The sequence below is a fragment of the Anopheles merus genome, chromosome 2R, assembly GCF_017562075.2.
Source record: "Anopheles merus strain MAF chromosome 2R, AmerM5.1, whole genome shotgun sequence".
In the NCBI taxonomy this organism is placed as follows: Eukaryota; Metazoa; Arthropoda; class Insecta; order Diptera; family Culicidae; genus Anopheles; species Anopheles merus.
In genome coordinates this window covers 42,600,987-42,621,974 of record NC_054082.1, presented here as the reverse complement: position 1 = coordinate 42,621,974, position 20,988 = coordinate 42,600,987, and the positions used below count along the sequence as shown (strand labels likewise).

Here is a 20,988-nt window from a genome sequence, read left to right as displayed (position 1 = left end):
GGCTATGCAACCTATGACTCGGGTTAACGAAGAAGCACAGCAATGATAATCTGAGGGAGGAGGGTGGAGAGGGGAGGGGGGGGGAGGGTTAGTTTATTTTATTGCCCTTGCTTTTTATTCAAACCATTACCACAAATGACAATGAAAAGGAAAGTGGTGCAACTGTAAAACTTTACATCACATTTCTAGTAAATCCAAAGCACACCATGGACCGTAAAATGCATTTCGCTACAAAAGAACGTAGATAATAGCGGCGTGATGTCTACACGGTGACACAGTACAGGGGAGGGGGGACACTTTTCATTACCTTTTGATGATACCGTACGTAGCGCCAAAGATCATGCCCAGCTGTAGCATACCCATCCAGACGAAACCCATCTGTTTGGTTCGGAACTTTTGAAACTGTTCCAACAGAGTCCGGATAGTTCGACGTTCGTCCAATGCACTCGGTACAAAACCGGAGAAGAACTTGTGAAGCACTGGACAGGAAGGGCGATCGGTAGAGGGCTTTTGATTGTATAACTTCACTGGGCCCTCGAACGATGTATGTGCAGTTTCTTATCGCTAAAGCGAATCACTTCAGCAGATCGTTGTTATAGCGAATTGTACTTTTCAACTTTACAGTCACTCGGCACTGTTTACTTTGAACACTTTAACGGAAATTAAACTACTATTTCCTCTGTAGGACCGGTGCTTGCCGTTAATGACGCTGTAGGCTGTTCGGAAGACAAAAAATAAATGGTCTCTACACTGTTTAATGCCATCACAAAGTTGGCTGCAGCACAGCCTGGTCTCGATGTTGCTGCCCGACTGCACTCGAATGCAAACTGCACTGCGCTTCGCAAGCACACGGACACGGCTAACCTTCAAGATCACGATGAACCGTCGCTTTGTGAGCGTATCGATTCCTGCAAATGACCAATCGATTCCGTTCAAGAGTAAGAAGGGAACCGCTTTTAATACTATTTACAGCTCTCTACGCGGAAGTATAATCAATTCGCGGAAGTGGAAGTGTACTAGCACTACCTCAAAACGCAAACAATCTTCGCCAGTGTTTATCTTGGGGCACACCACCGAGCACCACCTTGACGGATAGTGTAATAAAGTCGTCTTGCAAATGGACCTTCCGTGGAGCAGAAACTTGGGTCCAAGATATAAAAAAAAACTGAGACAACGGCATACAAGCGCAGTTTGCTTATCGTGGGGTTACTTCCAACAACTCCACTACCGGTTGATGGTTAGCGATTCTGCTGCAAGATTTGTCGCTAGTGTTATCAGCCCCCCAGCTCTACACTACCGCGGTAAGACGGACTGCTGCTATCTGTATCGCAATCAAGCACAATCGCAGATAGCTGCCAACCCATCATCAAAAGAAATGCCATAAAGGTAAGCTTGCGTTTCTATACCGGTATCTTTGTATCGAACACCCCCGATGGGTTATTCATGCAATCGTTGTTTTGGTAACGATTGTTTGGTGCCCAAACTATTTCCAGCAACCAGTACCAGTTCACCTACCACCACCACTAAATCAAGCATGCAACAGGAGGTCTTGTACCGTGAAAAGTCGATTCAAGCCATGTGCAAAAAATCAATAAACCGGCAACGTTACCCTGTACTGTTTACTGGATGAAAATAGACACTCTTAGCGAACGGCCTCACTAATTCTCGGTGTAGCGTTCGCGCCAAGAGTAAAGCGTCCTGTCGATGGGCCGAAGGAGGAGGGTAGGAGGTAATTTTGCACGTGACAAGCAATTTCGACGTTGTAAAATGCTACTTTACAAAGTAGAGCTGTTCACTTTGGCCTCTTTCGTTTGCAATGCCAATTGCTGGTGGTTGAGGGGGGTAGTAACTAGAAAAACCTGTATCATGTAACAATTGCTTATGGCCACAGTGTGGTCCATAGTAAGTTACAACTTGGCGCCAAACATCGGATCGTGATCAACTTCGACCAAATGGAACTAGATTTTTTTTATCCACAAATAAAAATATCACACTTTTAATGAGATGCTAAGCACATTTAATAACCGCGTTTCAATCGCTCCTCCAGTTCATTTTAACACATTTTCTGAGACAACAGATATAACTTTTTTCTTTGTTATCATGTTATGTCATTTAGCATGGTGGTACGAATAATGGTTTAAAAGTGTTTCACCAATGAGTGGCACCGAAATAAGCCTTGTAGCTTGAATACGCAAAGCTCGTGCCATCAATTGTAAGATAATCACATTTTGACCTTAGACAACACATTTCCAACGTTCACAGCACCCGATGACGCACTCGCTGCAATACGTAAAGCGTACTGGTGTTTGATGAACGGAACTAACTGGAATGGAGGCACTTGTTTGCGTTGGTACGAACCAAACTCTTTCGATGTTCCCTTATCAGCCGGTTCTGAAGACACACTCACGACGCGCCGACTGTCGACACAAGTCTGATTCGAAAAGCAGTGTCAGCTGGTGACGATTGGCTCGTACTAAAACGCATTCCTTGCCACAGTTGCAGGGTTAGTGGACCCAGTGTTTATTCATTGTGTATTATGGCAACGTATTGTGGCGAATACACGTGAAATTAGTTTTAGCCACATTTACTCGCAGTACTGGTATGAGTATTTTCCGAAACAAATGAGGCCTTTTCTGTTCTGATTTCAATTTTTTGCGAATAAAAACAAACTTAACAGTAGAGTATTCAATTCAAAACTTCATTGCTTCAACATCCAGATGACTCTATTACAAGAATATAAAATGCCTGTCCCGTGGTACGGTCGTCAACTCGCACGCCTTAGCTACATGCTCATCGTGGGTTCAAGTCTAGAATAGAGCATCCCCCCATAAGGGTTTTAAATCATGTAAGGAATAGTTCAATCAATTAGGGGAATGTTGCATATCGGTAAGGGAATGTTGCAAGCAAGCTGTGGAAGTTTGCAATCATATCATCATGTTTAATTATGGCTCCACAGTAGGATTTATTTAGTTTATCATGTGTACAGATGAATGCCACACGAAAACTACTCCAAATGATGTTTTTTTTAGAAAACATCATTGTAATCAATTCAAAACACCCTTTAGGTATCGAAAGTCTGTATAGGCCGGCATATACGCGAAGAACGTTACGCTGAGAAGAAGATAAAATGTATGTATATCTTTGATAACTAATTGATATGTTGACACAATTTTATAATTGGTGCTGATAGAAAATAACTAACGGCTTTATTCACCACAAGTAAGCCAACCCTGCAATGCTCACGCTCAACCCAATAGCGGTATGAGATTGAGCGAGCGTTGGCTGTTAGTGTGCCGGTAAAGTGAGCGAAGTTGATTGCAACTGAACATAAAATGCTTCCTTTACCTTTTGATAACCCATTATTGCATCAGCTTTTACTTTCAAGGATGAAGGTCTCTTGTAATAATTGTTTTGTGTGTTTGTTTTTTTTTTGCAATGTATCGTACCAATAAATATCACTTTATTGAGACCAGAATCGAATTCTTGTTATGAATTTTCCTTAATAAAATAGCTATCAGCACTGATTCACAAATTCCTTAATTTTTTTTTATCATGAATTGATATATTTTGTGTTCTTATTTTATGCACTTAAAATCAACGAGCACGAGCCTTATAAAATAGGATGGAAAAGCAACTTTAAGATAAGTTCATCAACTGCACCTACCGAGAAGACAAGGAAAAGCAAGCAAATTTCGCAAATTATACACTTCTGCACTTTCTGGCGGACGTGACTTCGCAGTCCCGACTGATGGCTGACTGACAATACGGATGGTCAGCGGGACAAGAGCCAAAAGTTAATGCTGTATGCGTTTTTTTCTTTTCTCGAGCAATGCTGTTTACTTAAATTTATTTTTTGCCTTCACCACACCATACGGAGGGTATTAACGTTTGACAGTTTGGTTTCTTTTCTTGTGGATTTTCCACGGTTCATGTGAGATACTATGGCTATGACTCTGTTATGTTGAGCTGCACAGCACAAACGGTTCTTATTTGGGGACGTATACGCTGATATTCATTGCATTGCGTACACCTGGATGAATCTGTCCGAAGCATTAAACCGCACAACTTACCTTTTTGGGTAAGTGATGTGTTGATGAAAAATGAGTCCCGAGGGATTAGACGTTTCTGTTCGAGTTACGCGTTACAAATGAAAAGCAGTTCAGGAAGATCACAAATAAATGGGAATATACATTTTTGTTCTTTAAAAAAAAACGGCTGGATCTGAAAATGCTTTCATAATTGTAGTGTGAATACAAGGTACGCGTTATTTTTCCATTATGCAGAATTGACAGTTTCAGCACAGATTAGGGAAGCAAATAAAAATTAATAGATCGAAATCATTTTTATTATTCAAAGGTAGGTTGAAAATACATCTATAAACACAACATCAATTGAAGACGTAATGATAAATAAGTATCAATTTAAATAAACATTCATCACTTCGTACAATATATGTTTCCTTCTTGCTGTGTCATTTTAATTAGTTATGCTATTCGTGCATACATCCCACCTCGACCACTTACCAAGAATCGCTCGCAGGTGACCTTCGAGCGTTTGCAGGATTGTCATCTTGATTTCCTTTACCGATTTGCCCAAAAATTGCTCGCTCGCCGTGCCAAGCAGCTCGTCGGCCTGGTGGTGAAAATAATAGACGTTCATCATCTATAAGAAAAAGAAATGAAACGAGAAAGAAAAACCACAGTCGGGGATGAGAAACAGCTATCCGCCGCGAAGCCCGTTTGGGATTTGAGAGGATCTATCTCCTAGACGTGATTGACAAAAAAGGTAAAATCGATCGCGAAATTTTGTGTTCTTTGACGCGCGAGTTGCCAAATAGATCAGAACTAACATTTAGTCCCCAGTTTCGATTGCTGGACTCCTATTACTATTTTTGTTTCCGCTTGCAAAGTGCAAAGTTTCGTGTAAAATCGGGAGATAGTTGAAATTTGTGCACGCCAAAACAAAATGAATGGGTACTATTTGGAGCAGGTGCCATTTCAAACCGAAAGTAAGGAATAAATTGATTCTTTGTGTAGGTGAACATCAAGATTTGAAACGCAACGGTCAAACGGTAAGGCAAGAGAGAAAAATCAATTATGCACATCAAAATTTACAAACAAAACATTCAGCATTTAGCTTTGCGGGTGATAAAATCGACGATGGAAAACGTTAATTTTGCTTCTTTTATTCGTGTACGGCAATTAACCGTGCGCAAATTACATATGGGCATTTACATTGATTTAATTGGCAAAATATTTTTACTAATTTAGCCACATTTTTGTGATGTATCTAGAGATGAAAAATGGGTGACATTTTCCATTGTTAAAAATAGCATACATATAAGCATTCAATGGCTCTAGGCTCATATCTATCTAATTGCAAGTCCTGGCACACCATTTATACGAAAAAGTGAAAAATCATTCCAAGTTCAAAAACTAATTCTCATTCAAATGTGTGTCATGGTTTATGGTTACGTAAAAACATAACAAAAACAAAGAGAAAAAATTGAACACGCACGCTTTGCAACCCTAACGGTTGACTTATTTCTATGGAGCTATAGAGCGATAGAAGTACACTGCAGAAACGTATCAGAAATCTATCAGATGAAAAAAAGAGAAATAATAACTATACAACACACACACCTTGCATCGCTAGGGAACTCACAATGGCACGCGAATGGTCACACGAAATAAAATAAACATTCGAACGAAAACCTGAGGCAAGCACGCTAATCACGCTTCTCAAGCCAGCAATCTAGGATGACTGCTTGAATGCGTCTAGATTCTAGAACGTTTTTTTTTTCTCTAGAAAGGAAAAAAGAATAATTAAACACAAAACAAAAACAAAAATCAATCTTCTTCGCTAGGCACAAGAGTTCAGTAGTACCGAAACCGATTCTAGCATTGCTAATTCGAAACTGATCTCTACACTGTGATGGTTGTTTTTTTGGGATTACTCTAGCTCTAGTGGGGGAGTGTGGGCAAAAGAAAGATCGTCGAGAAAAAAAGGAAACCAAACGGAAATAGTGACGGATATTGGCGATGAGCGTTTTTGATGAAAAGAAACTGAGAGGAAGGTAAGGGAGAGGGAACTAGGCAGGGTATTGCACGAAAGTTATCGCACAATTGGGCAAATTGGGTTTGATGGATATTGGTGGTTGAAGGAATGATTTGGTAAAGGAAAGGAAAAGGAAAAGGTTGGAAAGAGACGATGAATGATAACCGACTGAATAAGGATGTGAATTTCTTTTTCATTTCTTTTTCTTATAAAAATATAAAATCAACATATAGGGATATATAAAAATAATAATGATAATAATAATACGAAATATGTTTGAAATAAAAAATCAGAAAAGCTCATAAAATTTCAAAAAGCAACAACAGCTACGAAGAGAAGCTAAAAAGAAAGAGAGAAAATATATGGTAAAACTAATTATGGAACTAAAAGTAACATATAATATGACTACAACAACTAAACATGTTCATCTAAATCTACATGAAAAGCATTGCTCCATAGCAGTGCAGAGGACATCACACGTCACGCAGTGCAAACAGTACACACGAAAGTTCAAGATATACGACAAGCTGAGCTATTCATTTTCAAACGATTGCTATAATTATCTTCTCGCTAATGTTTACATACACAAACACAAACAAAAATAGTTTAAGTTTTAATAGTGACTTTTCAATGATAATGGTCATGATGGCCGCCTCGATGAGTCCCTGGACAACGCAACCCATCGGCCTGCTGCATTTCATCCTGTGCTTTTGTGTTCTCGCATAGTGCTTGTTGTACAGCCGGAACAGGGTATGCAGCATCCTTTCGCAGGTCGATCTAAACAGATGATGTCTTCCTAGGCGTTACCATGATACCGACATCCGTATACTACTGCAAACTAACTCAATCGTGTACCAGGATCGCAGAATCTTTGCAGGGAACTAGGGGACGTTTTAGACAATAATCTCACGTTGTATGGCCGGAAAATGCAACGAACGGACTGCAGGTTGATCGCGAGGGAGTGTAGAATGGATGCTCTTCCAGCGACTTAAAGACACTTTCCTGAGCGCTTGAGCGCCCAACGGGACATTCGCGATGTATGTAATACGCACATCGTTACAACTACATAGATTAACATTGATCGATCATGATCCAAACGGTACTAGCTGTTGAACGTTTGGAATAGATTCCTTTTTAACAATATTATTTCTAGAAGTGTAGGATTGGCAACCATACGATATTCAATTACATTATAACAAAAACGAATATAGATGTGTGTACTCCTGTTTTAAGCTTGTACAGTGAAACACAAAAGCCAAAATAATAGAGGGACACAATTAAAAAAAGAGGCAAGCTCCGAAATAGTGTGTGAGGCCGCTTTAGCACTATTACAGCGAGCTACAAGAGTCGGGGACATAATAGCGACACACATCGGGCTGAAAATGAAATGGTGGTAACACTAAGAGATCATACACAGGTGCTAGAGACACATCAAAGAAAGGTAGAAAGAACTAGAAACTTACATTTTCTCTTTTGATCTAAAATAAAAACCAGACAGTAAATTGCTATCGATAAGAGGAACAATTAAATCTTAACACTAACGTTAAGGGCTAGAATAAAAGGATATCATATATGCTACACTGCTTTGATCAAGTCTAGCGGTGAAGTTGCTACCTTTACCGGTACTGAGTAGTTTAAAATTGAACGGACTACACTTTGCGACTGCACTGCCCTTGGAAAGTGTTTACTGGACGAGTGAGAAGTTACATCGATGTCGAAAATTAAATGTATGCAACTACGCATCTATTCGCGTTCTCAAATGCGCTAGAATATCTCGTCTGAGGAGCGCAAACGATACTGGAAGATAATATGGAAGCTCTAAAAAGTATACTAAGCTAAACAACTGTACTTAAATGGTACAACATTTGCAACAAAAATCAATTTTGTGGTAATTTTAAATTTAATAAAAGTATTACTTTGACATAAAAGTTAATACATGCAACTAAAGCTATACGAGAAATCGGAATATAGTTAAGAACTGGTAATGGTAATTGAAAAAAAGTAATATAAACCATTTTTTATTCTTCAGGAACAGGTCCACTACCAACCACTAGAAAATAATAAACTAAAAATAGTAACTGCCTACGGGCAGCGGTCAGCAGTAGTATGGCCATAGTGGAGTTCCTGATTGTTATCCTTAAAACTACAAAATTATTGCTAAACAAAATAAATAAAACAGGATTTAAATAGAATAAATTAGACCGGACCGAACAACCAACACGGTTACTTGTCCTATCCGTATCGGCGTCCAGTATAAATACCTTCATGATTTTGCACTGTGCCACTCCGGTTACGGTCAGTGGGACACCCTGGGCCGTCTCAACCATTTCGCACATGGGATTCAGCGTCATCACCTCTAGCGAGAGGCGCTGGACGTCGGTTACCAACCACCAGGCCCATGCCCAACCGCCGACAATGGTACGTTTCTTCGTGGAGCCACAACAACCACCTGAACGAGAGTAGAACGGAAGAAAAAACATACATTATTGCTATGTCATTATTATTATCAGCTGAACTAATTTTCGAAAATCAATTTTTGTTTAGTGTTTGTGAGTGTGTGATGGGCGTATACGACGGCAAATCTAACACCCGCGTGAAAGTTGCATACATGTAGGCGCGCTAATCATGCTCATGTCGACCAGGGGGGGTGCACGATCATTGATGGCTATTGCAACGGTGATATGGACGTGGTTTTACGTTTCTAGATATGAGATCATTCATTGCGATGAACACTACAAACACACGATACGTAAAAGTCACTATTATTGCAACTGTGATAACTAGAAATGTATTACTTGAACGTAAAACGCCTTCTCATCGTCGGTAGCCTCACAGCGGTAAGTGGCGCGGATGTTGGAAAACGGTCAGCCTGGGGTTATAGCGCAGGAAGTTGGATCCAAAGGTTGGATTGTTTAAGTGTGCATTAGTGCATGAGAATTTTTAAATATTAGACGCATCGAGAGAACGAAATCAAATGAGCGTAGATAGTAACGTGCTTTTAATGCTTTAGTAGGTTTCAGTTGTTGTTGCGTATTAAACTATATAGAAGTTAGGTTAAGTAGTAGATAAAAGACCACATTAAAGCTCAAACCTCCTGAAACAAAAGAGAGGAAAAAGAGAAAAGGAAAAACAATGTAGCTGGAATAAATAAACTCAATGATAAGCCGCAGACGTGACACCAGTAAGCGTTTAAAAGCATTTTCGGTTATGTGCGCGGTAACATTTAATGGAGTATGAAAAGCTTTACCATTGACACACATGGCAACACAAATCGATGAACGGGAAATGGAATGCCAATTGCTATGAGAAGAGAGAGAGAGAGAGAGAGAGAGAGAGAGAGAGAGAGAGAGAGAGAGAGAGAGAGAGAGAGAGGGGAAGAGCAGGGGTCCAACCGGGGAGTAGATGATTCCACCCTGTAGGAAAATGCAAGTGTCAGAAAGTGAAGTGAAGCAAGCAACGTTGCTGCATGCCCAACTGCACGTAGGCAGCCCGACTGCCAAAGCAAATCCTTGCGAGCGATATTGCATAGTTCATTCGCATGGTGCGGTTGTTTTGAGCTGTGTACGCCAATGAGATAAACCTGTATTAATTTCACAACCCCGCTATAACGCAAGATGGAATAAGTGCCGCTATATTGGTTTTTTCCCTCATCCAACAACCGGTGGTCAATGGCTGTAGTGCAAACCGTCGGACCGTGACATTGACATTGGCCTATGATTTTTTTACAAAAAGCGTTTTTTTTTAAATCATGCCAGTGAATGTAAATGGCAAGAACTCCCCCCAAATTTACCGGTTTTTTGTGAGGGGAATCTAGACATGAAAAAGATTATACCACTGTCAAAATGACATGGTTTTGGCAGGGTGTAAGAAGTAGTATTGAACGTGATTGCGTAAGCCATCGGGAAGATTCATTTCATTTGTCTCGTCCTTGTTTGTATCAAAAGCAATTCTATGTACAACAGCAGTATCAAGAAACCGGTTCCATGGTGATCATAAGAGCCAAGAATACATAATTTAATATTGCGAAAGGGAGGATATTACTTTTGCTGTCACTTTCTAGTCTGCGAGCTCCATGGTGGTATCTCCAGAAGTGCAAGTCTGCAGATGATTGCACGATCGTCAGTACAACATTCAACCAAACGTAAAGACACTCTTTCATTCCTGTGTACTCCAGATCGTGCACTGCTGGGATGAATCGAATATGTAATAAACAACCTCTCCATGCAGGGGAAACAGTGTTCCATCTTTAGGGATGCGAAGATATCGTAATCAGCAGCGAACCAACAGCTGGCAGTTGCCACTTCACCGATCGGTGAAAAGAAGAACGATTGATGTATGGTAACGGTACCGGCCGACGGCAACCCGACTCAGTACAGTTCCTCCACCACACGAAAGCTTCAGGCTGAAAGCGGCGAGCTCCACCGGTCGGGACCTGCGCGATCGGACGCGTCTCGGTTCATCGTCAGTTGAGGTCCAACTTTCTTCCGTGGAACCGGTGCAGTTGAGCCGCGGGAATGAACTCCTATAGCTTCAAACACGATGCTTCGCTGATCGGACCGTGTGCGTGCGTGCGTGCGTGAAGTCGACGAAAAAAGAGGTTCGAATCATATCCATTCCTTTAACATTGCTAGAGCAACCGTTGGGGGAGTTTGTTTAGAGCGCAAATCGGTGCCAAAAACCTCAACCGGTTGCGTTACATCAAGAACAGGAGAAACCGTCAACGCGTCCGCGACCCAGAGAAGACCTACTTTCCAAAAGAATGATGCGGGATGTGTAATCGTGTATCTTATTTTCTGTATACGTATGTGTGTGTGTGTGTTTGTGTAAGTGTGGGCATGCATGTGCTGCCACAAAAAGCGTGTAGCGGTGATCCAAGAAGAAGCAGGCAGTCCGTGGTCGTATGACCCATTTCATGTTTTGGTGCGGACTACGTATGAGGAAATCCCGGAACGTACAGGGAAGAAAGTTAAGCCGGGAATGTATACAAGTGGGTCTTGAAACTGGACTCAAGCTGACTAACCACAATCAGCTAGATTTTGAGGCTTTAGCTTTGTATTGAATGGGGTAGTGTGTGAGTGGATTATTTTTCTTGGTAGGGAAACATTTGCGTGATTCTCAAGATTTTGTGGATGGCACAGTAAGCAGCCATCAAATTAAAACATACAGAAAGATCACAAACAAACAGATCGTTGTTAAGAAAAAACAAGAGATCATTTGTAATCTAGAAACTGCATTCGATGTTAGTCCAGTTCGTTCGACGTGAGGCGAACTTAAACGAAGGGTTTCCTGTTCTTCACCTTTACATTATTGTACGCCAAGCGGCTTGGCGGCTATATTTGACCAGAAGGAGTAAAGGAAATGAAAACAAGTTTTGACCGATTTTATTTCACTTCATTCCACACTAGGTTTGGCAGCCCTATGGAGGTTAAGGTCGTTGCCACCAGTACAACAGTTGAATCGTCGGAATGAGAAGTTGTAGTTCCTAGCCCAATCTCGTAGATGAGGTTTTAAAATGTTAAAGAAACGTGTAGGGCACACACATGGAGGGCCGTCCTTACCAGTTTCTCATAGAAGATGAAAGTGACAGAAAGTGAACGACGTAAAGCTCACTGGCCGGTTCGGTTGTGTAAAGCTGCAGTGAATGCTTGTAATAGTGTTTTTTTTTACAAAATCCGCACTAAAAATTCCACCAAGTAAAAGCAGCTGCATGTGCTCTCTTTTCTCTTTCCTCCTATGCATACTTACACACTCACGCTCACACAGGTGTAGCTTCGATCGAATTCAATCAGCGAAAGTAATTTCCAAACCCTTTGGAAAGCATTCAGTATTCTGACTTACGCAAGGGTCAGACATATTTGACGTAACGCATAGAGACATGATGAACAGTCTTGCTAATGAAGGACTGACTTCATGCCTCTCTGGGCTGGTAGTGTGATAAGGCAGTTTTCGTTTTTGGTAACGATGGCCAAAGCACTCCAAAGCTGTAGCTGATTAATTACCCTACACCGTCAGTATGAAATTGGGAGCCGCTTTCGGTAACTTTCAGCAAACTGTGTCGCAGTTTACAATTTCTCCTCACGTAGCCGTCACTGGACGAGTTCTCACTTTTTCTCGGTCCAGTTTAGGGAAGGGTACGATACATTGAAAAAGCCTAGGTTTCCAGACATTCCGAATCACGATCGTTAAATTTTCGGCAACAGTACGTGATCGATTAAGTAGTCTATGCGCCGCATATTCTACGTTTTTACGAACTTTACCCGCGTACAGTGGGTACACTAGATTTCGTTAGTTGAGCAAAAAAGTGGTGTGATGTAATAAGACATAGGAAAACGATTTCACAAGTTCTTTTATCACTGTCATTTCGGAATCGATCATAGGACGTACGGTTATGCGTTGCGTTAGGATTCATACGCTTAAGGTTTCTCCATATCATTTTCCCTACATTGTGGAGGTGTTGGGTGGGTGCATCATCCAAGTCCAAACAAAACCCGTTGCGCATAAAAATTAAAAATGCGTACACCAATCCGCATCGATTCATGGTGCGTCTGTGGTCGTGACGTTAATAGTGCGGTGGACGGTAAAGCGTGTGCAGCAATACCTTCGACACGATTGATGCAGTATGATTGATGACTAATACTGATTACATATTGAACAGTTCAAATGAAACCTATAGTGAGCTTCGTAGAAAGTTGCAGTAGAAAGCTGATGTGAATGGTTTAAGAATTGGTTTTGTTTGAGGGATTATAGCACGGAATACAGCTTATAAAAATACAGTTTAACATTTTTCTTAGTCCTGATAAATTACCTGATGTAACTGTCATTTTTTATTTTAGAAAATGCAGAAATTCCTTCAATAACACGTGACCAGTAATGACATATTTGATTAAAGTGTAACAAGTACGCTTTGAAGGTCGTCTATCAGTTTGACGAAAGTGAGTCGTCTATCAGTTTCGTCTCGCCGCAGCTGAGACTGAAAGCTCGCACTACACATAAAACAAAAAGAAACTGTTTAGAGTACAACCAACGAGAATAGTTTCTTGTGGAGCACAACGAGTGAGATCAGTGACCAGTGTCTCTATAATCGCACAAAATGAGCGAGCTAGTCGGTGCCGCGTTCGGATCGGTAGCCACGGCTGCCTCGAGCGTTGGCTGGTTTGTGCCGATGCTGGTTGCCGCGATTGCCTACTTCCAGTACGAAGAGTTCATGGATCCGGAGGCGCGCGTTATCGATGTGCCAACGGAGATTATGTTGGACAAGTACGATTTTATAATTATAGGCGCCGGATCGGCAGGTAAGTGTGACAGTGAACGACGTTAGGGCCGCGAACGGGACTTTACGTTTCGAATTGCTGCTGCCTGTTTCCAACTCACAGGAGCCGTGCTGGCTAATCGGTTGACCGAGGTGGAAAACTGGAATGTGCTGCTGCTGGAGGCCGGCGGCGATGAGACGGAAATATCCGAGGTACCACTGATGGCGGGCTATTTACAGTTGAGCAAGCTGGACTGGAAGTATAAGTCGGAACCGTCGGGAACGTTTTGCTTAGGTCGGTAGAGTCACTACTTTAAGATGGAACTTGTTGCCAGTGTGTCTTAACTTAAACTTTCTTCTCCTAATATTTGCAGCAATGAACGGTGGAAGGTGTAACTGGCCCCGGGGAAAAGTCCTCGGCGGATCCAGCGTACTCAACTACATGCTTTATCTGCGTGGAAACAAGAAAGATTACGACAACTGGGAGGCCATGGGAAATACCGGCTGGGGGTACAAGGACGCGCTGTACTACTTCAAAAAGTCGGAAGACAACACGAACCCTTATCTGGCCAACACACCGTACCACTCAACGGGGGGATATCTGACGGTCGGAGAAGCACCGTACCATACACCACTAGCGGCCGCTTTCGTCGAAGCGGGCGTCGAGATGGGCTATGAAAATCGGGACCTAAACGGTGCCAAGCAGACGGGATTCATGATCGCACAGGGAACGATCCGTCGCGGGGGACGGTGCAGCACTGGGAAAGCGTTTCTCAGACCAGCCCGGTTAAGGCCGAACCTGCACGTGGCGATGTTTGCTCACGTGACACGCGTGATGATCGATCCGATCAGTAAGATTGCGTTCGGCGTGGAGTTTATACGCGATCGCAAGGTGCACCATGTGCGCGCCTCGAAGGAGGTGATCGTGTCGGGTGGATCGGTAAATTCGCCCCAGATACTGATGCTGTCGGGCATTGGGCCAAAGAGCGAGTTGGCCAAGCATCGAATCCCGCTGATCAAGGATTTGCCGGTGGGTGAAAACCTGCAGGACCACATCGGACTCGGTGGGCTGACGTTTATGGTGAACCAGCCAGTGTCGATTGTGGAGAACCGCTACCACTCGATGTCGACCGTACTGCAGTACGCTGTGCTCGGGCAGGGACCACTGACCATTCTCGGCGGGGTTGAAGGACTGGCCTTCGTCAGTACGAAGTACGTCAATGCGACCGACGACTATCCGGACATTGAGTTTCACTTCGTGTCCGGCTCGACCAACTCAGACGGCGGCAACCAGCTGCGCAAGGCTCACGGTCTGACGGAAGCGTTCTACAATACCGTTTTCAAACCGATCAACAACATGGACGCGTGGAGCATCATACCGATGCTGTTGCGGCCGCACAGCGTTGGTACGATCAAACTGCGCAGCAGCAATCCGTTCGACTATCCGTATATCTACCCGAACTATCTGCACGACGACCGCGACATGCGCACGCTGGTCGAGGGTGTAAAGATTGCGTACGCGCTGTCGCGAACGCAAACGATGCAAAAGTACCAGTCGACGCTGAGCGCGTACAAGTTCCCCGGCTGTGCACACATCCAGATGTTCACCGATCTGTACTGGGAGTGCATGATCCGGCACTACACGTGCACGATCTACCATCCCGTCGGCACCTGCAAGATGGGGCCGTACTGGGACAAGCAGGCCGTTGTCGATCCGCAGCTGCGCGTGTACGGTGTGCGCGGTCTGCGTGTCATCGATGCCAGCATTATGCCAAAGCTCGTCAGTGCCAACACCAACGCACCGGTCATTATGATAGCGGAGAAAGGGGCCGACATGATAAAAGATTTTTGGATTAAACGTGGCGTTGCGTGAAAGGGCATATGGTCGTCGCACCGGTCGCTCTCTATCATCAGACCTTCTTTGTAAAATAAAACATTTTCCCCTCCAAGCAATGTGATGAATGAGGCCCAGTCTGTGGCTGCGTGAATGTGTAATGTATGTGTGTGAGTTCGTGACTACAAAGTAAGCGATAACTAATTTATACACCAACCAGTAGTAATAATAAATTTGAAAACACATGTAAAATGTATGTACTCTAGTTTATGAACTCTGACCAAAACTATCTCCTGCTTATTCCAGATTATTATTCCAGATTATTCCACAATGTGAAGAATATACATAACTAGTTTGTGTATTTACATATGATTTTCCTATTATCGATCAGGCATTCAATAAATGGTATCTTTGCATATCATCCCACAATTCCAAGAACCATCTCTTTGAAACGAAATTAATTTCAAAATGCATGGGAGAAACAAATTTCTTCCGTTCCTTTCCATTCCATTTCTCCTCATGCTGCCTGGCTCTCCTCCATTGCTTTGGCAGAATAGTCTGTGTGCAGTGTCTTACACTCCCGAAGCGTATCGGCGTGCGCTCGTAGATCGGCTGCGTACGCTGCTTTAACGAGATCCGCCGCTTTCTCTCCAGTCGCAATCGTAGGCACGTTCGTGTTTCCCGTGGTAATGACGGGAAAGATGCTCGCATCAACTACGCGCAGTCCGCCGATGTGGTGCACGCGTAGAAACCGATCAACCACTGCCATTGGATCGGTGACCGGGCCCATCTTGGCCGTGCCGCACGGATGATAGATTGTCTGGGTGTAGTGTCGCACCAGACAGGTGTAGAAATCGTCTTTGTTGGGAAAATTGCTCGCTCGACAGGCTGACCTAGAGTAATCAAGCAGGGTAGCGTTGATGTTGCGCATCGCCGTCGTATTTGCAAGGGCATCGGCGAACTTCAGACCCTCGATCTACAAAGTAACAAATCAAAAATATCGGTCAACCCATAATCCTGTCGCTCACGCGAAGATTTGGCTTTATCAATCTTACCAGTACCATCATATCCTTCGGGTTGTCAAAATAGTTGGGATGGATACGGATGTGATCTTGTGGATTTTTACTTGCCAGCTCCAACCATCCGGTGCTGAGCGGGCGTGATAACATTGGTATGACCATGTACGAGTTTTGATACACCTGCTCCTCGTACACCTGCGCGTAGTAGTTGTTGCTGATACCCGAACCTCGCTTCCCGAACCGTCCACCGTCGGTTAGATCGGACAGGCTGGCGAGGAACAGCTCTACATCGGGCCAATCGAGTTCCGGATCTTGATACTTGGTGTTCAGGAAACCCATAACCTCACACAGCGACATGCCGTACAGCATGCCGTCCTCGTTGAAGAGGAACCGTCTCAGCGTATCAACGCCCACTGCGTCGGCAAAATCGTACGCTAACGGGGGACCGCCCGGTGGTGGCCGTATCGTGTAGCCCCCCGCACCGGTTGCCACGTGATCCTGCATGTTCTGTCCTACGCCGGGCAGATCTTGAATCACACGAATGCCATGGCGTTCGAGCTCCCGCCTTGGTCCTATTCCGGACAGCATCAGTAGCTGCGGACTGTTAAGCGCACCAGCTGATAGAATCACTTCCTTCGACACCATCACCTGGTACCGTCGGCCACCCTTCTCGAACTGTACACCGTAGGCGCGCCGATCGTTTGGATCGATCAAAATGCGCTCGACCATCGTTTTGGTGGATATGTGAAGATTCTTACGCGCCGCTGCCGGCCGCAAATAACCCTTCGCCGTGCTGCACCGTAACCCATTCCGGATGGAACCGTGCGGTACGGCAAAACCACTCTGCATCGGCCCATTCACTTCGCCGTACCGGTTGGTAAGGCCCATCTCCTCCAGCCCCGCCAGCAGATGGTTGCGCAGCGGCGTATGGTAACGGAATCGTTCCACACTGATCGGACCACCCCGCCCATGGTACGATAGATTGGCGTACCGTGGATCGCGCATATCTTCCAGCTTGAGAAAGTACGGCAGCATATCGTCGTAGCTCCAGCCCGGATTGCCCAGGTCACGCCAGGCGTCAAAGTCTCGCGGGTTGCCGCGTACGTACAGCATTGCGTTGATCGTTGAGCTGCCGCCGAGTGCTTTGCCGCGTGGCCACCGGCACCGCTGGTCTTTCATTGCGAGACAGAACCGATCGGACGGTTCCGTGCGAAACTTCCAATCGACGCGCGACGTCTGCAGCGTCGGATAGAGGAACGGTATGTCGGTCAGGAACGACTCGTCCGTGCCGGCCTCCAGCAACAGCACGTCCCAGTGGCAGATTTCGGAGAGCCGTGCGGCCATCACGGCACCGGCAGATCCAGCTCCCACCACCACAAAGTCGTAAATGTCCTGCACAAACGGGCCGGGAATGGGTTGCACACGATGGTGGAAGTCTACAATGTCGGGCCGCTGCAGCCAGATGCTTGCGTCGATCAGTAGCAAAAACACGGTTCCGATTCGCGACGTATAGAGCAGCCGCGTCCGCACTTCGTAGCTACCGACCGCGTTCATTTTGACGATTAAACACTACACTTACACGCAGCCACTGGTAATGACACTGAGGTGGCGAAAAATATGAACCGTCCCTAGCCGGGTCGGAATGCCGACTGGTGCGTGTACTGTAAACGATGTGGCAACTTTATTCCACCGTTTTCGCAGACGAACGGTCAATGGCGGACAACATGACGAAAAAAATGTAGGCAAACAAATCCGAAACATCCGTTCTTCGACCAATTAGAACGATTACCGTTCTTATATATTGTTTGTTACACAATGAAAGTTCAATGAAGACTTATTTAGAAAGTAAATTGAAACAAACTTAAAAATATGGAAGAATTCATTGTAAAATATCAAAATAAAAATTATCTACATTAACAAAGCCATATTACATAAATTTCCAACGAAATAATCAGCAGCAAGGTTTAACCCCGATCGGCTCAGAGCTCTGTCAGTCAGTATTGAAGGCGACCCAGTTTTTACTATTCCACGCTGTATCGATTTTGTTGATGGCAGCAGTTTTGGCCAATAGATTGTAAATAACCAACACGGGACAATCTTAATGGTTCGTACTAGCGGGTTTAGTTTGTCGCGAACCGTCGCGTAAATAACTTCACCAACCTGCCGAATTCAAGTTCTTATTTGAGGAAACTCCACAACTAAGTGCCATCTAGCGTCTGCAGTTATAGCCATCACCTGCCCCCTGCCGAAACCATGGGGTTCGGTCCACTCGAAAGCCAATACACGCGCATGCGCATCATGCTGACGCGCCCCACAAGCGCACTGATGTTGCTAATACTGGACGCCTGCATCTGGCTCCAGCGCACGGACGTGGTCGATTATCGGAACCGCGTGCAGGACATCCCGTCCCAGTTCATCTACGACGTGTACGACTTTGTGGTGATCGGTGGCGGAAGTGCGGGAGCGGCAGCAGCCGCCCGTCTCTCGGAAGTGTGCGATTGGAACGTGCTGCTGCTCGAAGCCGGCACTGACGAATCGTTTCTCAGCGACCTTCCCTACCTGTATCCAGCGCTACAGAAGGGCCCACTCGATTGGCAGTTTGAAACGGAACCGAACGAACGCTTCTGTCAGGGTATGCGCGGCAATCGATGCAGCTGGCCACGCGGCAAAGTGCTTGGCGGGAGTTCCGTGTTGAACGCGATGATGTACGTACGCGGCCACCCGGAGGATTACGACGAGTGGGCCCGGTTCGGTAACAGGGGTTGGAGCTGGCAAGATGTGCTGCCGTACTTTGTGAAGATGGAAAATGTACGTGACCCGAACATTGCCGGCCGCCCATACCACGGTACGACGGGCCCAATGACGGTGGAGCTGATCCGCAACCGGTCCGCGCTGCAGCCAATGTTTCTGCAGGCGGCCCAAGAGCTCGGCATGAAGCTGGCGGACGAAGTGAACGGACCCGACCAGCTGGTGTTTGCACCACTGCACGGTTCCATCCGCGACGGGTTACGGTGCAGCACCGCCAAGGCGTATTTGCGACCGATTGGAAATCGCAAGAATTTGCACATCTCGATGAACTCTATGGTGGAGCGGGTTCTGATCGATCCGAAGGATCGCCGTGCCTACGGTGTAGTGTTTCGCAAAGGCAACCGGCGGCAGTTCGTGCTGGTGACGAAGGAGATCGTCCTATCCGCGGGCGCACTGAACAGCCCGCATCTGCTGATGCTATCCGGAGTGGGGCCACGCGATCAGCTGCAGCGGCACGGCATTCGCGTGATCCACGAGCTACCCGGCGTTGGGCAGAACCTGCAGGACCACGTTGCCGCCGGGGGTGGCGTGTTTTTGATCCAAAACCCGACCGGAAGCGCACCGCTCTCGATACGCCTGGTGGAAGTGAACGAAGTTTCGGTGGCGCGCGACTTTCTGTTTCGGAACCAGGGCCGGCTGCTGTCGATGCCGTCCTGCGAGGTGATGGGGTTTATCAACACCAAGTACAACAAGCCGGGCAGCCGGCGGGGCGATGTGCAAATTTTCATGTCCGCCCAATCGGATATCTCGGACGGTGGCACCGAGGGACAGGCTGGCGCGGGTCTCACATATGAATACTATGCGCGCAACTTTGAGTCGTGGGTGTACCACGATTCTTTCCTGATCATGCCACTGCTGATGCGCCCAGAGAGTCGTGGTAGGCTCGAGCTACCCAGTGCCAATCCAATGGATAAGATCAAAATCTATCCCAACTATTTTGCGGTCGAGCGGGATCTGGACATTTTGGTAAGTTGGGTAGTTTACGAGAGAGGTTGCTTGTTTGGCTCTTCGCGGAACTGAACGGGGAGGGGACTTTCTTTTTGCAGGTCGAAGGGCTCAAGTTTGGCGTGCGCGTTGCTGAGACGTCCGTGATGAGGAAGATCAACGCAACGTTCATTTATGACGCACAGCACGGCGACACGTGCAACGGACAAGTCGGTGACGCTTTCTTCAAGTGTCTCATACAGCACTACTCGCAAACGATCTATCACCCGTCAGGCACCGCCAAAATGGGACCAGCGACCGATCCGATGGCGGTGGTCGATGATCAACTGCGGGTACACGGTATAGGTGGGCTGCGCGTTGTAGACGCTAGCATAATGCCGAAGATAACAACAGGAAATACAAACGCACCGACCATCATGATAGCGGAACGGGCTGCCGACCTGATCAAGTACGCACATCTGCCGGCCCTGGCACACGAAGAACACTATCGGCAGTGCGCTAGTATCGACTACCAGTATCACCCGTCCACTAGCAACACAGTGACTAAGGTTATAAAAAGTTCCAAAAAAGTTCCATAACATGCAATCGTGTTTATCGTTTAGTTGCGGTGACCTGCAAGGTTGCTACTATTTTACAAGTACAATATCACTAAGATTAATCGTATGTGCACGATCCACTCGATGAATCTATCATTAGCCATTAGTAAGAGCATGTTAAGTACGTCGCAATTCTTAAAACCTAAAATAGAATTAGACGATTGAGACAAGTCTATCTGTTTACATGGATTATCAGTTTCGCGGAACTGATAATCAGCGGCGTCTTCCTGATTGCAATCACAAATGGCAATTAACGCTTTGACACAATTGGCGTAAAGCTAGAATGATCTGTTGCACTCCAACTTCAAAGGAGGGCTTATTTGTTTGGGCCAATTGTGTTCCATGAGCTTGTGTATTTAGATGAAGCAACATTGTTACAGGTTTCAAGTAGGAACAAAAAAAAACTAGCCAGCAATCGATGCAAAATTTGTTTTTTTTTTTAATTTAACACTAGTCCGAACTACATTACCAATAATATGG

The 20,988-nt window shown here is 45.2% G+C and overlaps 2 protein-coding genes across 13 annotated transcripts in view; one reads left to right on the top strand and one right to left on the bottom strand.

Moving 5' to 3' along the window:
• LOC121588634 (glucose dehydrogenase [FAD, quinone]-like) overlaps nucleotides 1–15,383 on the top strand; it is a 38,619-nt gene extending 23,236 nt beyond the window's left edge. Inside the window, exons 1-4 of one of the 2 annotated variants that reach the window (XM_041906782.1) lie at nucleotides 10,540–10,654; nucleotides 12,891–13,349; nucleotides 13,431–13,601; nucleotides 13,681–15,383. In XM_041906782.1, the coding sequence (XP_041762716.1) occupies nucleotides 13,148–13,349; nucleotides 13,431–13,601; nucleotides 13,681–15,179 (1,872 nt within the window). In that variant the 5' untranslated portion in view covers nucleotides 10,540–10,654; nucleotides 12,891–13,147 and the 3' untranslated portion in view covers nucleotides 15,180–15,383. Of the gene's footprint in view, nucleotides 1–10,539; nucleotides 10,655–12,890; nucleotides 13,350–13,430; nucleotides 13,602–13,680 lie in introns of those variants that run through there. The other variant, XM_041906783.1, reaches the window with a different exon arrangement.
• LOC121588642 (flotillin-2) overlaps nucleotides 1–20,988 on the bottom strand; it is a 156,287-nt gene that overhangs the window by 7,650 nt on the left and 127,649 nt on the right. For 8 of the 11 annotated variants that reach the window (XM_041906798.1, XM_041906799.1, XM_041906797.1 and 5 more), the window contains 2 exons: nucleotides 8,319–8,506; nucleotides 4,524–4,662 (listed from right to left, as the gene is read on the bottom strand). In XM_041906798.1, coding sequence (XP_041762732.1) covers nucleotides 4,524–4,662; nucleotides 8,319–8,506 — 327 coding nt within the window. Of the gene's footprint in view, nucleotides 1–307; nucleotides 717–2,358; nucleotides 2,432–4,523; nucleotides 4,663–8,318; nucleotides 8,507–20,988 lie in introns of those variants that run through there. The other 3 variants (XM_041906801.1, XM_041906802.1, XM_041906803.1) reach the window with 3 other exon arrangements.